We start from the raw sequence: 20,266 nt of genomic DNA on the forward strand, positions 1-20,266 counted from the left end.
TACAGTGTAAGTGTACAATATTGCTCTTATTTGAACTTGGGTAATTACAGAGCAAGGCGGTAAGTTTTTGTTAGAGATCACCATGTTTCTTGAGATGCTTATTAGTGGTGGAGATGGGGGAGAGTTACATATGTTGTCCTGAAGCTTTTTGTCAGGGAATTACATGGTTTTAGTTAGCTCAGTACCAAGCTTTGAAGGAATTTTTCTAAAAACCATTTGAATAAAATTACTAAAAATATCCTCCTATTCTTGACTTTTATTATCATGTAATCTTGTAGTCCAGTAGCATGTATGAAGTCAATGGGGATAACACGTTTCTCTTTATTAACACTATATTCCTGTTTTAGAATAATTGAAGAAAACAGTTCGTTAGGAGCAAGGCAGAGATAAACATTTCAGGTTTCATTTTTTAGCAGCCACAGTTGGAAAACAGCACAGCTGGGTGTTAGGAACAAAACATGCTGAGTGGTATTCTGCTGCTGTCATCTTGTCTTTCAATCAAATGTGCAGGCTTGGGACAGATTATTTGAGCTTGCAAATTCTTCTTTAGTCCTCAGAGAAAACTTAGTGTTATGTATATAGTTGCACCATTACTTGTTGCTGAACTGCTGTTGCAGCTGCCACATCAGTTTGCAATGAAGAGATGATACACAGTTCTGTGCAGCTCGTGATGGGATACTTCTATTTTCTTTTACCCTTGTAAGCTCAGAGCACAAAAGGTTTGTGCCTCCCACTCCAACTATACGATTTACTGAACTGTGAATATAAACCAAGTACAAAAATACTAATAGTTATTGTGGGCTTTACTAGCTTAGTCTTATGTATCTTGTGGTTTCTGTGTTTCTCCCAGTCACTGGAGCTCATCTTATTTTTCTGTTTCAAAGAAAATGAAATCTCTTCATTAAATACTTCTGAAGTAATTATACTATTCCAAAATAGACGTGAATAGTGTTAATAAATTTTTCAAGTTACTTGTTAGTAACTAGTTAGTTTTAGACAAGTGAAATATAATAATTGACTTTGTATGGCATTTATACAAAGTGCTTTGTCACATTTCATGTGGTTGGGGATTTATTTGTTTTTTTTATTTGAAAAAATTTACTTCTACTTTGTCAACAGAGAGAGGTTATAGAACACTATTGTATCGAGTACAGAAGGCTGCAGAACTGTGGGGTAATACAGAGTAACAGTACAGTGTTCAAAAGGGCAAGCAGATATAATGCTGGTCTGTAGGGGAAAAGTTGTTCTGTTGTGTTTTTTCTATGAGAAGGATTATTCAGTGCATTGTTCAAGACAAATTTGCTGCTATACCATACTGAAGAGTATAGTAAAGCGTTTTAAAAAGTGATTGCACCATGAAATAACTGTTCAAAGTTGCAAAGTTCAGATGGGAATTTATTTCAGATGCTTTTGTTTCTATTTTTGGAATTGCATGCTCATTAAGAGTTTATCTTTCTTTAAATGTGTTGGAGGTTGAGCCAGGAAAAGTAAATTGGAAGATCTATGAAACCTTTGTGAATGACTGCCATGCAGTGCTCTGATGCAGCTGTTTCATTTTTCTTCCCTCATTAGTGTGTAGTTGGTGGGTGCAATGCCAGCTTTGCATCTCAGGGAGGACTTGCCCGTCACGTGCCCACACACTTCAGCCAGCAAAACTCTTCAAAAGTAGCCAGTCAACCAAAGGCCAAAGAGGAATCTCCATCTAAAGCTGGAATGAATAAAAGAAGAAAGTTGAAGAATAAGAGACGGCGATCATTACGTAAGTTTTTCTGGATGTTTTTATATCCAAAACAGCACGTTCCTTTAGCTTAATGACATAATGAGCACAGCCAAGATTTAGTTTTGGGGAGAGTTGATTTGCTGTATTCTTTATCTTTCTCTGTGCAGTTGAGATTTTTAATTTCATATGAACCTATGTTACTTGAAGTACAATTTGTCATTTATTTAAGGTGAGAATTGTTCCCTCTAGCAATGATAGACTTGGGAGACCCGGTTATTCCTAAAGGATGTATAAGCAAATTATATTATTAAATGCGTCTTAAGTGTAAATCTCAAGATTTCCTTTAATTTTGAAACCGATTAAAAGTTCAGAGAAGTTAGAATGCTATTTCTGTCCTCCTCAGTCTGTGACTTGCAAAGTTTTCACTTTTAACAATTTACATAAATTAGAAGGTTCAAAAAGGGAAGTCTGGTGGATGAAGAATCAGGTGGTCACTTCACAGTACACTTTTAGTTCATTTTAAGTGTGAAGAATGGCTTATTTGAAGTACAGGCAGGTTCAGAAAATGCCGTTTTGTTTTGTTGACTATGTTATACAAACAAAATACAGATGTCTAATCATTCCAAATTATTTCACTTTTGCAGACTTGCGAGTTGTGTTTTAGTTTGCATAATTATCAATATTAGTTTTTTTAGGTGACTGATTTAATGCATCTTTATTCAATGTCTCCCTCTATATATGTAGAAGTAGGATGCAGATTGGCATTTTATTAGTGATTTATGTACGTTATTGACTTAAAATTTCAAATTGTAGTTAGGACTTCAAAGATGTCCCAGTCATAAGAAGAGAATACGCTACTGAATTTGTTGTGCAGATATGCACAATGTCATCTTTATGGGGTAGTGGGGGAGGTAAATAAAAAGTTCTCAAATGAATCTATGGCAAAAAGAAGTATAATTGGTTTTTAACATTTCAGGAATATTTACTCAACTGTAGAACTTGAATGGTGTGTTCTGTTCTCTTAATCAAATGTTGCACAGAGAAAAATGACAGCTGCTTGTGTAATTCTTTTTATCTTGTTACCTCTAGAGACAAACACAATGGTGGCTGTATGGTTTTGCCTTAAGGCAGAAGTCATCTCTAACTAACTGAATTGGGAAATGACTATTTAATGTATTTCTCTGGGGAATACATGACCCAGAAATGTATCCAGAGTTGATGACATTTTCTGAAAATGTTGAATATCAGTAGCTTTCCTTTAGAACTTGGCGTGGATTATCACTGATTTGACAAAGAGCCAGAACAATTTTGCTTATCTGGAAGTTTCTTAGTTTAGCTTTAGAAGAAGAGAGGGCAAGGAAACTTAACTGAAAGGTCTAAGTAACAGAATAACCGCATAAAGTATTTCAAGTCTGAGTGTGTGAAGCTAGGAATGAGGGCTTTTTTTACTTATTTTAGAAAGGAGATGTGCTTTTCTTCTGTACTATTTTGTCTGCAAATGGGGTTATAAGGTAGAATAATTCAGGATCACAGTAGCTTTCTTTCTCTTGTGAATACCCTTAATTGTATTCATTGCTATAGGAAGTCCCTCAGTTAGTGTTACAAGCCAAACATATTTAATGTGTCTCTGAAATGTAATATTGCTATTCTGAAGCTACTTCAGTGACTTTTGAGGAACCTGAGATTGTATGTAGTGCTCACTTGCTTTTCCTGTAGAAAAGATGACATACTTATTAATCATAACAGTTGAGTTTACTGGAAAAGATGAGATGTGATGTGATGTACGTGAGATGTGGAAACTTATTGTTGGTGAAATCTACATTGGGAATGTATTAGTTACATAAGACTTAGCGTTTCATTTACTAGGTTGCTGATAAGAAGATTTTCATTTACTTTTGTAGGTGAAGTGTATGTGGGACTTCTAATATTAAGTAAGAAGGGAGATGTCTTGATCCAAAAATTATTGTAATATTTAATAGATATAAGATGAGCTGAAGATACGGGATTAACACTCAGTGAAGAACTAATAATACTGTTCATATGTGTTTTACAAATTGTTACCTTTCCTCTGCAGCCATTGAAAGTTATCCAGGGGTAAATCCTGGAAATGCGTTGCTACGTAAAACCAAAAGCAATATTTTGGTATTCATTTTCTATTCTCCCCTGTTGACTTTCTGTTCTGTTGTTGCCCTGAACTTTGCTCCTGGGGTAGGGATGGGCAGTAAACCTGCTTTTGAAGGTTGTTGCCAGATAGAGCACCTCCTGCAGTAAGTGATGTGAAGACTACCATATTGGGAAAGCTGAGGAGGAGTGAGGAACATGGTTCCATGTGTGGTCTGCAGTGAACCCATGGCCGGAATTCTCCCCTCACAGGAGAGATGATACTGAAAATGGAGGAATGGAAGCTTAGTATGGCTTGCAGAGCTACTAGGCTTCAGAGGAAGGACTTGTCATCTCAGAGGAGATACAGGTGTTAAATGAACCAACTTGATCTGTTCCCCGTGTAATGACCAGTCCACACAAGAAACATCAATGGGTGATAGCAGGAGGAGACTTTTTCCTTTGTGGAGCAGGGGTGCTCATTTGTTGACCTGGTTTACTCTTTAGAGGTTTGTTGCCACCTGGTGAGGTTACCAAGAAACTACTGAGTCTTGTATAGCCCACTATTCTCCACATCTGTTATTTCATGTGGGCGCCAAAAACTCTCAAGGGCGGTCCAGAGCATATCTTGAAGGACTGTGGGGTCCTTGGAGCAGCTGTAAGAGGCTCTGGACAGATGGTCTTTGATTCTGTTGGTCAAAGGAAAAGGCTTTGACATGACCAGTTAAGTCTGCTGAATCAATCAGTTTATGGACATGGGATTTGTGTTTTAGCCATAGATTTGGCTGGTCAGCTAGAAAGCACCTGAAAAGCAGCACAAAGGAATTCCAGCCATTTTGTCCAACAAAACAGTTTCACTAGGAGCCCTGCTTAAGTACCTCTATGCAGACGCAGGGAGCTTAGGAAAGAAAGAGGAGCTGGAAGTTTTACTTAAGTCTCAGGGCTATGATATCCCTCGGCCGTGTCTCACTGAGGCCTGTGATGATTCATGTGCCTGGAGAATTTGATGCTCTTAAGTGAAGGAGATGAAGGGTAGCCCTGTGTGTTAGGGAGTACTGTGACTGCATGGAGCTGGGCAATGGTACTGATAGGGTTGACTTTTTCAGGGTTAAGGCCAAGGCCAGTAATATTGATAATACAGTGAGAGTCTGTCATAGACCACTCAACCAGGATGAAGGCAAGAAATATTCTACAAGCAAGTATAGGAAATCTCATGCTCGTTAGAGTTGTTCTGGTGGGGTATTTTAACTTCCCAGATGTCTGGTAAAAATCCAGTTGAGATTCCTGGAGTGAATAATGACTTCCTGACACAGGTGATGATAGAGAAAAGGCTTCACTTAACCTGGGTGTGTGTGTGCAAACAGGGAAGGGCGCTTGGGTGGTGTGATGGTTGGAGTCTGTCTTGGGCATAACAATGATGAAATCTTTGATTTTGATCCCTGGTGAAGTCAATAAGGTGATTAACAGTATTCAATACCTTGGATTTTTAGAGGGCAGAATAGGATGACATGTGAAAGGTCCAGGAGCAGGCTGACCCAATGTGCTGAAAATCAAGCAAGGAGGGGAGATGAGTCTTGGTGAGCAGAGAGCTGCTTCTGCAGCTCAGGAAGAAGAAAAAATGGAGCTCTGGAAGAAGATGCAGACATCTCAGGGTGACTGTGGATATTGTTAAGCTGTGCAGGGAGAAAATTTAGAATGACCAGAACCCACATGGAACTCTATTTGATTACTGGAGTAAAAGATGATAAAAACGCTTTTATAAATACATCAAGAGTAAAAACAGGATTAAAGTGAATCTCCAGCCTTTATTGGATGTGAAGGTGTTGTTATGAAAGATGAGGATAAGACTGAATTATTTAATTCCCTTTTTTTCTACAGTCTCTATTAGTAAGATCATTTGTTCTCAAGGCTACCCAATTGCTTCAGTGCGAAGACTGATGAAGTCTTTATAACCTGCTGAGAAAACTGTACATGCCTTCCTATATGTTTTGGAAGTTCCTAAGACAACAAGGCTGGATAGAATTCATTCAGGCACTCTGGTGGACCTGGCCATAGTGCTCACCCTGCCATTTTCAATAATTTATGAGCAGTCATGGTAAACTGGTAAGGTTCCAGTTGTCTGGAGGTTAGCAAGTGTGACTTCAATCTGGAAGAGGTGTGGGGAGGAGGATTCTGGGGAATTACAGTCCTGTCAGTCTGGCTTAAGTGTCAGGGTGATCTGCTCTGTAACTTTCCCTTTGTGTGATGACTTGGGGCATATAGGGCAGTCAGGTGATCAGAAGCCTGTCTGTATGAGGGGCAGGTTCTGCCTGAGTAGCCTGGTCTCCTTCTATAACGAGACGACCACCAAGTACATGAGGTAAAGACTGTGGCTGCTGTTTACCTGAATTTTAGAAAAGTGTTTGACACTTGATGCCAAGGTGACAGCTTTTCCCAACAAAGCAATGCCGCCCAGCCCCACCCCATGTGTGCACCCATTGCCCAGGGTGAGCCACATTTCTAGCTTAGCCAGCCTGCATGTGGGCTGTGAGTTGGACATGCCTGGGGTATGGTTTAATGATGTGACTTGGTAGGTCAGGTTGGTGACTGGACTTACCTTGATGGTGTTTTTCAACCTAGAAGATTCTGTGAATCTATATGTTATACAAAGTATGTTACATCACATAACTTCACAGAATCACAGAATTATCAAGGTTGGAAAAGACATAGAAGATCATCTAGTCCAACCATTACCAATACTTCCCCACTAAATCATATTCATCATCAAAGCATCCAGATGTTTCTTGAACACTCTCATGGTCAGTGACTCTACCACCTCCCTGGGCAGTGCATTCCAATGCCTGACTACCCTTTCTGAGAAGTAATACTTCCTTGTATTATAGCATCTTTGTTATAAATCTACAAACATTTATTTTATAAATAGGAGCGAAACTACACAAAAGTTTCTGGCATTTGATACAACAAGCTTTCTAAGCTTGACCCATATTCCTTTTTACTTGATAGATTAATGGTTTCTATATAAGAAATGCTTGCGTCAGTGACCGTGTGCTTTGTGAGAAGTTACCACTTAGAGGAAAACATTTCAGTGGGATGATTGCCTAATTGGCAGTATCCAGCTGAGATAGAATAAGGACAGAACATAATGTACAGATGAATGCTTAACAACAATTTGTCCCCAGAGTGTAGAAAATGCTAGTCTAAAGTGGAAATGATAGTTAGTTTAGAAATAATGGATAGATAATCATGATGAAAAGGAAGGTATACATTGTTTTAATTCAGGACAGAAGAATTGCAAAGAACTGTTTTTGCAGATTATAGGATGATATAGTCATTATGTAGTTTAACTATTATTGTTAGTTTTATTTTCAGCATCTTACTGAATTACTGCTCTCGCATAAGATTTAAAGACTCTTAATGCTTTCATTAGTAAATTGCTCATTTTGCTCTGCTACTGTACGATACTGAATCTATTTAAAAGTCTTAGAATGAGATATTTCAAAGAGCATACAACAAATATGTACTTAGTAGCAGTTAATTTTTACTAGAGTGGTTTTTAGGGTAGAGTTAATGGACCTTCTGTGCACTCCAAATTGGATTTTAGTATTCAAGACTTATTCATAAAAGTCCTTTTCAGAATAGAAAAGGACTTTCCTAGTGCATGTTGTTTACAGACTACAAATTCTTATTTCTTTGCAGTGTTCCTGTTCTCCTTGCAGCATCTCAGCATTCAGTTGGAAATATTACTAATTTTACTAAAAAAAATATATTTTTTTTTAGAAATTAGATCAGGGCAGGTGGCTTTTAATAAAGTTCAGAAATAAGGTGTGTCTTTTAACATGTTGACTGCATGCTCTATCATGTTTTGAAATATTTTAATACTGTTTTTTAAAAGTCATAGCAGTAGTACTGGAGCTACTGACTGTGCAGTAAGGGTGCCTTGGCCAGTAAATCTGTATAGTTTAGAGGAACTTTACTGGGCTGCTTTTGCATTAAAATGGAACTCGGATTTATGTTCTTGTTTTAGTTCCTTTGTACTGGGCCATCTTTTTGGAGTTTTATTTTTTTTTAATAAATAGTAGCAATAGATGTTCCTAGAAGTACTCAGTGAAAACAGTGAGTTTTTAATTGTGGAAGATAAGGAGAAAAAAATCACTTGAAGGTTAAAACTTCAGAAGTGTAATTCAGTTTGTCAAAATAGCTACTTCATCTAGGAGTATGTTGGGACCAAACTTAAATAGATCACCACTCTGTGTTTGGAGTCAGGCCATTTTCTCAGTTAAATTACTGTTTACAACTCTGACATAGTAGCACTTATTTTATAAAGATAAATCATTTCCTAATGACACTTCAGGTTTGTTTACGTGTTCAGATATGTTAGAATGCTTTCAGTGGGTTCAACACTAAGGATCTCTTTTGTTTCTAGCAAGACCTCATGACTTCTTTGATGCACAAACACTGGATGCTATAAGACATCGAGCCATCTGCTTTAACCTCTCAGCGCATATAGAAAGCTTAGGAAAAGGACACAGTGTTGTATTTCACAGTACTGTAAGTATTACTTTGTTCATTGTTTGTTACCTGCATCTCTGAATAATTTAATGCTGTATTCATGTTTGTAACATGGCTTTTAATCAAAAACAAGTAATTGTTTTTAAATAGTTGAGTTATTCACTTCTGTTAGCAAATAAGTTTTTAAAAATACTACTAGTGGTTATTGTGTGTTTCAAATTGAGAAGCTTGCAGTGTTTCCCACCCAGTATGCTTGGGGAAATATCTGTCAGGCAGAAAATATTCTAAATAAGAATTTCCCCAGTTGCAATTCACAGTACTTATTTATTGCAAGAAAAACCATGAGGATAATTGTATAACTGATAGGTGTTAATGTGAAATTCATGTATATTCCTTTCTTAGTTTTAAAGATGGGATACTGAATAAATGCATTGTTCCCTTTTTATATTTAAATAATAATAAATTAAAAAGAACTTAGCACTGAAGTATCAGTGAATTGCTAGGAGGCAGGTTCCAGGTGGGCAAATAACCTTGAGTTTCTGTATCCTTTTGAGGATAGGGTTGATGTCTGTATTTGTTTAGAAAAGTTGAAAGTAGAGAAATAAGAACTGAATTTGAATACAGGGATCAGAATTTCAAAAAGCGTAATACCTCCTGTTCTGTTACTGAATTGAGAGATAGAGTGCAGAAGAGGTAGAGGTAGAGACACTTCTTTAAGAATAAAAGAAATAAGAAACAGCACAAAAGGAAGAACTTCATAAATTTCCAGACAGAGGCAGTCCAAGGAAGGAGTGCTGACTGCTCTCTTTTCAGCTGTGACTTAATTTGAACCAATGATTAAAAACTGTTGAACTTTCCTTCTCTTTCCATAAACAAAAGATGATTTTATATGCACGGAACTTAGCATTTCCTTTTCTTCCGCAAGACTGATGATTGTTACAAATCTTAGTAGCCTGTTAGATGTTTTTCCCAAAACGTTAGTCCTGAACTTCATCTGCATTGAGCACACCAGCTGCAAAGAGAGATTTATAGGTGCCTTATTCTGCTGCTGCTGAACTTAAGCCTTACTTTAGTTTTCCTGGCCAAGACTGAATTTCAAATTCTGTGAGAAGAGGAGGTTGTCTTCCAGTTCACAGCTTGTTTTAATTTGCAGGGTTAACCAGAGAGACTGTTAAGTTGTGGATGCTCAGCTCTGGCTGTTGCAGTAACTTGTAAGGAGGTGGAATTAAAGGGAGGAATGTGCTCTTAAACTGATGTGAATTAACTTGGAGGAAGCACTGCAAACCTTTTCAGTTCATCTGTACTTGTACCACTCAGGATGGGAAGGGGATTGATTAGATCTGAAAACTTAATGTTACTTATACCTCAGCTGTGGGAGTTGTTTCAGTGGCAGAACTGTTCTAAGATTCCAGCTGTATGCTGCACATGACTACCCTATTAACATGCACAGTTGTGCACAATTGCACTGGACATCAACTTTACTGATGAGGCTGTTTAACTTAAGAAAGGTAATAAAAGCAATCTTGTAGGTATATGTTGTTATACTGACCTAATGGTTACCTCAGATGCAAGTAAGAACATTGAATTGGAAAAGTGTGTTACAGTTTCTGTAGTCCACCTTCAGATGAAAAAAAAAAAAAAAAAAAAAAAATGCATAGTTACCAGAGATGTGAATTCGAAAAGTGAAAAATCTAATCATAAAACTGCTGAAAACTGAGGTATTTATAGGTTTATTTCTTGATTCTTTATTAGAACTTCAGCGTAGTGTAGTGTTTTACAGGATAGTTACCTTACTGGAAAAATACAGTTGTGAAGAATTTCTGTGCAGTCACTGTATCTGTTCTTTAAACATTTAAATCTTCATAAAGGCTGTAAAACAATCAACAAAGCCTTTTGCAGAAGTCCACCCATGGCTTCATTATGTTCTTATTTTCTTGGTTAGTTTTTTTTTTCCATTGGAGTCAAATTCTTGGTACGTTGATTCTTTGCGCTATCAAGTGGGAAAAGTCAAGCAGTTTTTCTTTAACATGAAGAGCAGGTATTAAACCATTCAAGAATGTACCTAGCTTGTTACCCTCGATCTTTTTTGTTGATAGGGTTAGTTCTCCAAGATAACTGAGTGCTAAACTGTTTTCTATACTTCTAACTTTTTTAGAGATTTTAGTCTGATGATCACATACACTGATACTGTTCACACTGTTTTGAAATCTTAAGCCTCTAAAACATAGTAAGTAAATGTGCAGAAGAGTGACATTTGTTTCTTTTTCCAGAAGAGGTCAGTAGAACTCCATTTTTGATTTGAGACATCTTTAGAGGTTTCCTGCACAGAAATAAATGCAAATTATGTTTTCTGTTCCAGGGACAGTGTATGAAATTTAGGTAATATAGTAAGATTTTTTTGTTCAAATGAAGCTGTATTGTACATACAATCACATGCTGAACTATATTTTTTTAGTGTGAGATGTACGTGGATTTGAGTTATTTACAGAATGACTTTAAGTCTGTAGAGCAGCCTTATTCAGATGTGGTAGGTGTCTTCCATTTCAGTTGTAAGTTTTGCAGACTTGGCCTTAATGCTGTGAAGATTTAGTACAAAATAGTGATTCATTTTTATTTATTTATTTATTTTAATTGATGTTTCTGTCTGCATCATGGCTGTATTTCTGCCTCAAACCTACTTAGGAAGTAGGAGAATGTTGTACTGATTGTAAAAGTAGTGGATACTTTTTAAAACACATCTTTAAACTTGACAATTTCAGAATACATTTGGGAAGAAGCAAGACATGTACATACGCAGATTTCTTTTGTCTCCTAACAGAAGGCTGACATAGTACTTGTATATTAAACAAAACCAGACATTTTACTGTAAGGGATGAAGATCTCTGATCCCAGTCAAAAGCATGTGAATTGCTGAGCTTTTGAGCATGTATAAAGGACAAGATAAGACAGTAATATGAACAGTCTGCAAAACTTGCATTGGTTCCAAGTGTATCTGAGTGAAAGCATCCCTAGCTATGACTGTCATAGACTTTTCAATATATAATTAGCTCTTTTGCTATACAGTTTGTATTCCATTCTGTTTAAAGTTACTTTCTCACCTCCTTAAGCTTCTTTGTGTGTGAACAGAAGCTGTTTCAAGCTCTTACTTCAATACTGATTGCTTGAAGATCTTACTAGGCTTCTGGAATAGGAGTGCTGCTCACATCAGTATAATTCAGGCAGAATTGAATTGCCCAAAATTTTTTAATTTGAGTCAGTTTTATACTTGTATTTTTTGTTGTTTTTGTTTTATTGGAAGCACGAGGAGAGGAGGCAGATTGTTCACAGCCATCTTTTTTTGTTTGTTTTTTAACTTCATGATTGCAAGAAACAAGAGTCTCAAGTTTTGTACTGTATTTTTCTGTAAATGAAGAGTTGCGGGTTTTTTTGTTAGTTGTTGGGAAGTGTAGGTGGATGCTGCTTGAGTGTTCTCTTTGAGGCTCTGGAGTCGCCATGTGTTATAAGGTAAATCCCAGTAAAAGCAGTAATTCTGGTTTTAAGTTAGGTGCAGAATATACTTGGGACCTTGTATATTCTGGTTGATTTTCTAGCTCTTGTTCTTTCAGTTTTAGATAGGATGAAGAACAGCTTGTGGAGATTATCTTCTTCCTTTTCACTGGGTTATAGTTAGTTTACTATGTCCACACAATATTTTAAAATGCCACCTGTAGACTTTTTAATACGGTATTCATTATGCTTGCATTATATGAGAGAAACATCCTTAAAATGTGAGGGTAACTTGAGAGTGAGCTTGACTGTACAGGAAAACGTATGTTTTAAAATAGAAAAGTTGGTGAACTTCATTTGTCGTGTAAAGTGAGCCCTGACATATCTTTGTTTGGTTCCAGGCTCATGTGCTCCAATCTGCAGCAGAGAATGAATCTGGGGACTGGGCAAAGACTAAAACTTAAAGCTGGAAGGGACTGGGGCTGCACGCTCTCAATCTTCATTAAAAAATAAAAAATAAAATAAAATAAAATGTGTTTTCGTCTCTGCTCCAAACTTAGAAAAGGGACATATCCTGTTATGGATGTAGCTTGAGACCTTTGAGGAAAAAGCAGTAGAAATATTTCAAGTGACTAAATTAAGAATCTTACAGTATTTTTGATGTAAGAGTTGATATACATTTGTCTATGAGAGAATAACTTACTCTTATGTTATGTTAGAATTAAACTAGAAGCTGCATTAGTTTCTCATATTTTTTTATGAAACTGTGAAAGTGTAGAGGATATTGGTGAAACTCATCTAAGAATGCATGCGCTTCAAATTTTTGGAGTGGCTGCTTAAAAACTGGAACCCTTTTTAAAGGAAAACTGTATATGATTCTTTTTCATCTATTATGAAAAAATTAAAGGAAAGTAAGTGAAAGCATTTAATCTTGACAAGAGTGGCTTGAATAGTGACGTGCATGTTCTACTTATGCGTAGGATTAATACAACCGTGAAGGATTAAGAGTATATGTTTTCTGAACGTCCAGTTGGAAATGAAAAACAATTTATTTGAGCAACAAATTCACAAATTTGATTTTAATAAAATTATTCAACTCTTATCAGGTAATAGCTAAAAGAAAAGAAGATTCTGGAAAAATAAAACTCTTGCTTCATTGGACACCAGAGGACATGTGAGTATAATCCTAGTGATATGATGGGATGTGAATGGAGTTTACAGTGGGGTAAATGAACTGTTCCTAAATTGCTGTGCCTTTTTCAAATGCTTAAAAAAATAAAAAAAAAATTTTAAAAATTCTAATTTTTGTTGAAAAGTAATTCAGAAACTTTAAAAATAAACAGCCATGTTCCGTATTTAATTGAGTTTATTTTAGCTGCGGATTGATTGTGATTTAGATTCTGTTACTAGTTTGGGTAAACTTTAAGCTGCATTTTTAAAATGCATTTTGTCATTATAGATGTAAATAGAGGTCTTCTAATAATTGAATCACTTTGCCAGCCATATAACTTAAGAACAAAAGAATTGACCCAGTAATTTATTTTTTTTTTTAAACCACTGATATACCACAATCCTCAAGTATTTCTAGGCACTGAAGAATATTATGCCTATAAGTATAATGGTAGAACTACAAGCATCTTTACATAGAGGACACAGTTTAACAGCAAAATAACCTCAAATGGTCCTTGAAAGCACGTCTTATATTATTACTGCTTCTTTAGGCTTTCCCACTGAAGTTTGGATCAACATTTGATTACTTTTTCTTTGTTCCAAAGTTGTGTCCTTTTCCAAATGAGTATGTAAGGCAATACACAAGTAGTGCCCTCAGGTAGGCTTGGGATGTACAAAGTAGTAACTGCTTCATTGAAATAGCTGGGATCATGTCTTTCTCTTGACTAAGGATGATCTTTATTATATGGAAGAGTTGGCTAAATGATTGCTTTCCACTGTGCTCTAGGAGAACAGTAGGCAAGGCAATTTTAGGAGAGTCAGTAAGAGAGTAGCTCTTGCAAGCGTTTCTTGATCCACATTTTATACAGTTTTTAAGAAAAAAAAATATATTTTTTAAAGGTAAGTATAGTTACAATAGTTTTCCCTTTTTGAGTTCATACATCTGCATAAGCTCACGATAGGTTGAATACCTACATAATTAGGTAGGATGCACAGGTTTAGAAATTCATTCTTAAAAGTAATGTTGAAGGTATCTGTAAGTTGGTAAAACTTATTAAGGGAACTTACTCAACTTCAACTTTCATTTGAAGTAGTCATAGTTTCTGCAATTACTACATAGAACAAAGGGATCTTTTTAAATACGGAGCTGCCTTTGAAGTGATGGAAGGTAATGAAAAGCCTTACTGTAATAATCTATACTTTTTCCTTTGAAGTAATATAAATTCCTCAGTACTGCAGTGTCCCAGATCAGCTATATACAGTAGTGTGAACTTGGCAGTATCAGTCAATAGTAGCTTTCATTTATAGAGGACCAAGATTGCTGGTAAACTACCTAAACAGCGTTTGACAACTTTAAAATGTCTGTTGCTTTTCCTGCTCTTTTCAGCATTTGTGGACCCCAAGTTTCAGTTAAACCTAGGAAAGAATAATTAAAATATTGTAGTATAGAAGTGTAGTTCTTTGCTGCCTTTTAGGACAGTTTGTTTACTATATGCAACAGTGTTCTGAAATTATTATCACTGAAGTATTACAGATAAAGAAAAAATACTACATATTAAGAAGAAAGAAAAAGTATTAAAAACATAATGCTGAGGGTATGAGAAGGAAACAAAATTCCCAATTTATTTACTAGTGTAGTGACGATATTTTTCTTTTAACTCATGAAAATATATTCAAGTGTTAGGTGTTCTACACTGGGGAAGACAGGTTATTCATTAATGTACGACCCTGATAGATGTAGGGTTGGTTGACAAGTTCAAACTAATAATGTGTTTTGTATTTCTTGCATATTGGTTGGGTTAGGCACAGACTTGTGTGCTTTCTATGCTGAATGATATAGTTGGGAATTATTTGGTAGATTTAATTTTATCCCGATTATTACAGTTAAGAACACAAGAGGCAACATACTGTGACTTGTCATCCATTTGTCTTACACAGACCATGTATGCACTTTAGAAAAGCTGAATGCACACATAACGATTATTTTCCATTGTACTGAACTGTTAATCAGCCTTTCAGATGGAGCCCATAATAATTTAACCTTTTCTTCTGTGAGTCATTTGGATAAACTGTTAAATTGCTCCAGATTTTCTGTACATTAAGTATTTTTGCAGGAGAACTAAATTACAGTCTTTAGCATATTTCCTATAAAGGAGTAAATTAACACTTGAATTTATTTTGGTGCAGGAATTTATTCTGAGTTTTTTCTTGTGTTTTTCTTCATATCTCCAGTGGTATTTGCTGTGAGAAGTTTTACATGCTGTTCTTATCATTTTGCATCTTCAGCATACAGTTTCTAATTTAATTGTTTTCAAAATGCTTCTTTTCACAACATTTGATATCTTTATTTAACAAGATCTGTCTGGTATTTTTCATCATTCATGAGCTGTTTTGAACCTGGATAGGGAGGCTGCTGCTTGATTTTCTTTCAGTTTCACCTGAAAAATGAAAATAGTATCATTGGAGAAAGTCCTTTTTCTTCTTAGATAGTTCTTCTAAGTACTTTTACTAAAGAGTTGAATTTGGATAAAGTCTGTAAAGTTATGTATGGCTTTCATCAGAGGGAAAACATATATTGATTGCTTTGTTTCTCCATTTGAAGCTTCCTTCAAAATGTTGATTCTTAATTACAAACGTTTTATTTGCCCAACCTGAAATGAATTTTTTTGCTCTTGAATCACTTAAAAACAAAGGAACAAAAGCAAAGAATAAACCCCACCGTTTTATGTGGGCTGAAAATAATCGTAGTTTGTTTTATTATTTTTATTTTTTTCCAGTAGTGAAAGCAGTACAGATCACTTCTTTGTTTTATGTAGTCTTAGCCATTGCTAACTGTTGGAAATAGGTGGGAAGTAGATTTTTAGTGAGGCACTCATGGCATTTGTAAGCGCAGTTTCTCTCTTAACGACATAACAGGATCCACAGGTCCTCAAAACTCAATTGGTTTTCAGTAGAAGATGCAGTAATGCAATAGGCAACTCAGAAGCAAACAGGTTTGATTTCAAAGAGTTAAAAGATCAAAAGGTCAATCAACATAGATGTTCCCTCTAGCTCTCTTCCAGCAGTTTTCACTGCAAGAGGCCCTGAGACAGTGCTTCCTGTCAGTGTGGCAGGTTTTATTCCATCTCATGGTAAGAGCTGCTGTGTAGCCAAAATACATGATGGTGATCGCCTGAATTTCCTCAGAAGGTACTTAAACTCCAGCTGAGTTAGGGTATTTGGACACTTAGAGCAAACTAGTGTGCCTGCAGTAAATTTTATACCTTGTGAAATTGTTTTCAAAGATTTGTTTAGTTCCTGCTACCCATAAAATAGAGAATGTAGTGTTATTGTTACTCTGTGTTTGGTTTAGTATTCTTCTGGATTAATTTAAATTCTGTTTAGCATCTTTTTCATGCTGAGAACTTGAAAGACTTTGGAGTATAATGTGTAAAGATTGGCTGTCTTTTCCTTGCTCCGGTGAAGGTGATTTTTAACCAGTGAAATTGGAGATTGCATATAGAAACTTCATATGTACTAGTTTACCACATAATTTTATGGTAAGAAAAACAGTTTATCTTTTTTGAATATTTTTTTATTTTATTTATTTATTCATAGTCTGCCTGATGTGTGGGTAAATGAAAGTGAGCGACATCAGTTAAAAACTAAAGTAGTTCATTTATCAAAACTACCAAAAGATACTGCCTTGCTTCTGGACCCAAACATATACAGGTAATGTCTTAATTTTGAAATTTTCATTACTTAAACATAGTCTTAAGCCTCACTTAACTTTTTGACGTTGGGGAATCAGAATTACTAATGCATTATACACCAGAACAGGGAGCCTTGATCCTATCAGCGTCCAGTAGTTAAGTTCTGAGGTCTTAAGTTATTTCACAATTACTTAAGTTCTTGAACTGAACTCTAGTTGCTGAGAAACGGGGAATGTGTGTATTTACCAAGTGTATTTTACTTTTTTGTGCTTGGTGTACAGAAATTCTAGTAAAGGAGGTACATACAGTGGAATCCTGAAAGATCACTTCTGTTAAGATCACACACTGGTTTGTATACCTAGTTTTATGAAGTCCAAATTTATCTTTACATAATTTATATTCAGCTGTAATACATGCAGTATTACCTTGAAATCTGTACTTGTATACAAGTACCGTTATTTTTTTAATACAAGATTCTTTAAAAGGGGGAACAGGGGGGGACGGTACATGTCACTTGTCTTTAAGCTGCATTCACATTTATGTTTTTAGGATTTGATTGGCTTTTAACCCATCTTGTTTCTAATAATTTCTTGATTTTTTTTTTCTTCCCCCTCTGTATTAATGTGCTCACATAATTGTCAGTACCCACAGTTGTATGTGTGTACAGTTTTAAAGGTAATCTGAAATGCTTAATTGTCTCTTAAGTTTTTGAAGGTCTAATGTCAAATGCTTATCGGTTTATTTTAAAAATGCATGAAAATGGTGGGGATGGAGGAGGGTGTTGGGCGGGAAGAAAACAATTTTTTTCCCACAACCAGAGTTTCTTTAACTTCCAATGGCCAAGTGTCTAAAGGAGTTCCTAGACTGCTAATTTGAGGTCTCGATATGCAATAAGCCTTTCAGTTCACCTTTACTATCAATGTATTTAATTAATCGAGTTAATGAAAGCTTGGTTCACAATATGAAAATAAATCCTCATACTACGTGTTACCTTTTTAAATAACATATGAACTGTTGATGCTAATAGTTAATGATAAAATACTATGAGGAAATTGGATTATGTATTTTAAAACCACTTAATGTGGTCATTGTTTTGTAACCTAACTTGAGTGTTAGTTGTCTTTAGATCAGCTAACTTTGCAAAACTTGATATATTATTAGTTTGGTTTAAAAAGAAAATAATATTGAAAAATGATCTGTGGGGTGAAGTCCATTGCGAAGAAAGAGCAACCTTTTCTCCCTCTTCCAAATAAAATTAAGGTCCCTATACATTATCAATTACCAGGTTTTTTTTTATCAATATAGATCAGTATGTGATTAAAAAGAGCTTTGGGACCAACTAGGAGACATAAGAATTAACACTGAAGGTCAAAATACTGCATGTGGAAAAAGTGGCCAGAGGAATTCAATCACAGCTATTAATGTCACAATAAAGTGTTGATGATAATGGAAACTGTGAAATCATCTGAAATGTATGCTAATTTGAGATTATATAATATGGTTTTAAATCAAAATAAATGATTGTTTATAGTCATGATTTCATAATATGCTCTATGTAATTTGGATTTACATCTTAGGATCTTTTTCTAAAAGGTATCCTATCTTCTTTTACAGAACAATGCCCCAGAAGAGGTTGAAGAGGTAAAATCCAAGCGTGTGGGGACACCTGCAGTCTTAGTCACTGACAATGGATTTAGAAATCAAGTTGCACATTAGTCAAATCCCATCTTTTTTTTTTTTTTTTTTTTTTTTTTTATAAATATTTATGCTTAGTGTAAACATTCTGTGAATGAAGTTGATGCTTCTGTGGAATATATTAATATATATTACTGTATATCCACATTTTCATGGAATGGTACAGTGGGAGATTGAGCAAACACTCTTCTGGCAACTTAGTGGAGCAAGTAAAAGGCTTTGCATGCTTTCTTCTTTAAGCTGCTTTTTTTCTTTAGTGAATACAGTAGTTTATATTGGTGAAAAGAAAGTAACTGTCGCCATTCACTCACAATTCCCAGGAGAACTGCTAACAAGCTATTAGGCTTCTTATCAATGTGAACTAAATACAACACATGCCAGACAATAAAACAGCTACAGAGGGATTATCCTGTCACCCTTTCAATATGGTGGATAGTAATCATTTGTCATTTGTAACTTTGTGTCCTTTTGCAGATCCGTAAAATATGTTGAATAATATTTAAGAGAAAACAACAAAAACAAAAAACATGTTGATGGAATATATGTCTCTTCCATTCAACTATGAATACATATAGTACGGTTTAAAGATGTTAAGAGTGTTGCGGTATGTCTGATCCCCCTTTTCAGGAGTAGTATAGTAGTTAATGAGATCTTTTTTTTTTTTGTTGTGATCCATATCAATGGACGGTTTTTGAAAAACCTTTACTTAAGCAGTTAGTGTTATTTGTCTTTTATTTTACTTCTTTTGAACCTGTAGAATCCCCATTCACTTGTAAAGTATACTTTTTTTTTTTTATTTGGTCTAATGTTTTCTAGTTGTAAAGAAAATGGTATTTTTAAAAAAAATATCTAGAAATTCAATCCTTTATGCACCAAAGTTGGCTTTGAAAAGGAAAGTAAAATCATTTTCTTGCTTAATAAGCAAGAAGCCATGGATTTTTTTAACTGACAAATAGAGATGTGTCTAACCTGTTAGTCTTTGTATGGAGACAAAAATGTTGCATATAGATAATAGGACATTGCTTGTAAATATTTCAGCAGATTTGTAATATATTTTTATATTATGAAATGTACTGTAGATGTTTTTCTAGAGGCATGAAAGTTAAAATGTATATATTACGGTAGAAATAATATTGAAGGATATTGTAATTCACTAGTGCTGCCAGAAGAATTGTTTAAAAAAGCACCTTCCTTAACAATAAAAAAACCCTTCTTTTACATACCTAAGGGACTATATACTACTGTTAATATCTGTTGTAAGAACAAAATCACATTGAACATCCTTCCCAGAAATCTTTGAGGGATGAATAGTACCCATAATTAATTCATGGCGCTCCTTTCTAATAGTGAACGCAAAATTAGTTTCTTCCCTTGCTATTGGAAAGAACTAATACGTAAAATTTATATGGATATATGCAGTCAAACTGCAGAGTTAGTCCTCCTTATTGGGGAGGAGTTTACTACGGTGAAACTAATAACCAGCAGTTTTTACACTAAATCTTTATTAAATAGAATAAAACTTAGAAGTAACCCTTTGGTTGCGGAAGTGAGAATACCCTGATATAACACAAATGCGTTCTGCATTGGTACTGACACGAGAGTCTTGCTTAGCTCCAATGGGTTAAAAATATTACTTATATACATGGAAAAAAAAAATCTTATCAAGCAAAATAAAGTGCAGATTAAAAGCACCACTAATATAAGATGTTCTGGAATGGTTGTTTAATAAGGGTATTATTCATAAAATCTGTAGTGATGTGACTTTATTTTTGGAAAAAAAAAATGCAGTGTTTTTTTGTTTTGTTTTTTTTTTGCTTGAGCACTTCACCTACTGCTTTTTCTGTACCTATAAAATAATCCACAATCTTTGTTTCTTTTATGAATTTGTTATAAA

General features: G+C 35.1%; 1 protein-coding gene across 4 annotated transcripts in view; it reads left to right on the forward strand.

The window, feature by feature from the left end:
- Positions 1-20,028, forward strand: part of AEBP2 (AE binding protein 2) — a 48,530-nt gene extending 28,502 nt beyond the window's left edge. The window contains exons 4-9 of one of the 4 annotated variants that reach the window (XM_015868210.2): positions 1,573-1,759; positions 8,244-8,368; positions 12,922-12,989; positions 16,583-16,696; positions 16,959-17,025; positions 18,292-20,028. In XM_015868210.2, coding sequence (XP_015723696.1) covers positions 1,573-1,759; positions 8,244-8,368; positions 12,922-12,989; positions 16,583-16,696; positions 16,959-17,013 — 549 coding nt within the window. In that variant the 3' untranslated portion in view covers positions 17,014-17,025; positions 18,292-20,028. Of the gene's footprint in view, positions 1-1,572; positions 1,760-8,243; positions 8,369-12,216; positions 12,323-12,921; positions 12,990-16,582; positions 16,697-16,958; positions 17,026-18,291 lie in introns of those variants that run through there. The other 3 variants (XM_015868226.2, XM_015868219.2, XM_015868236.2) reach the window with 3 other exon arrangements.
- Positions 20,029-20,266: the final 238 nt, after the last annotated feature.

Source organism: Coturnix japonica, chromosome 1 (assembly GCF_001577835.2).
Source record: "Coturnix japonica isolate 7356 chromosome 1, Coturnix japonica 2.1, whole genome shotgun sequence".
Classification (NCBI taxonomy): Eukaryota; Metazoa; Chordata; class Aves; order Galliformes; family Phasianidae; genus Coturnix; species Coturnix japonica.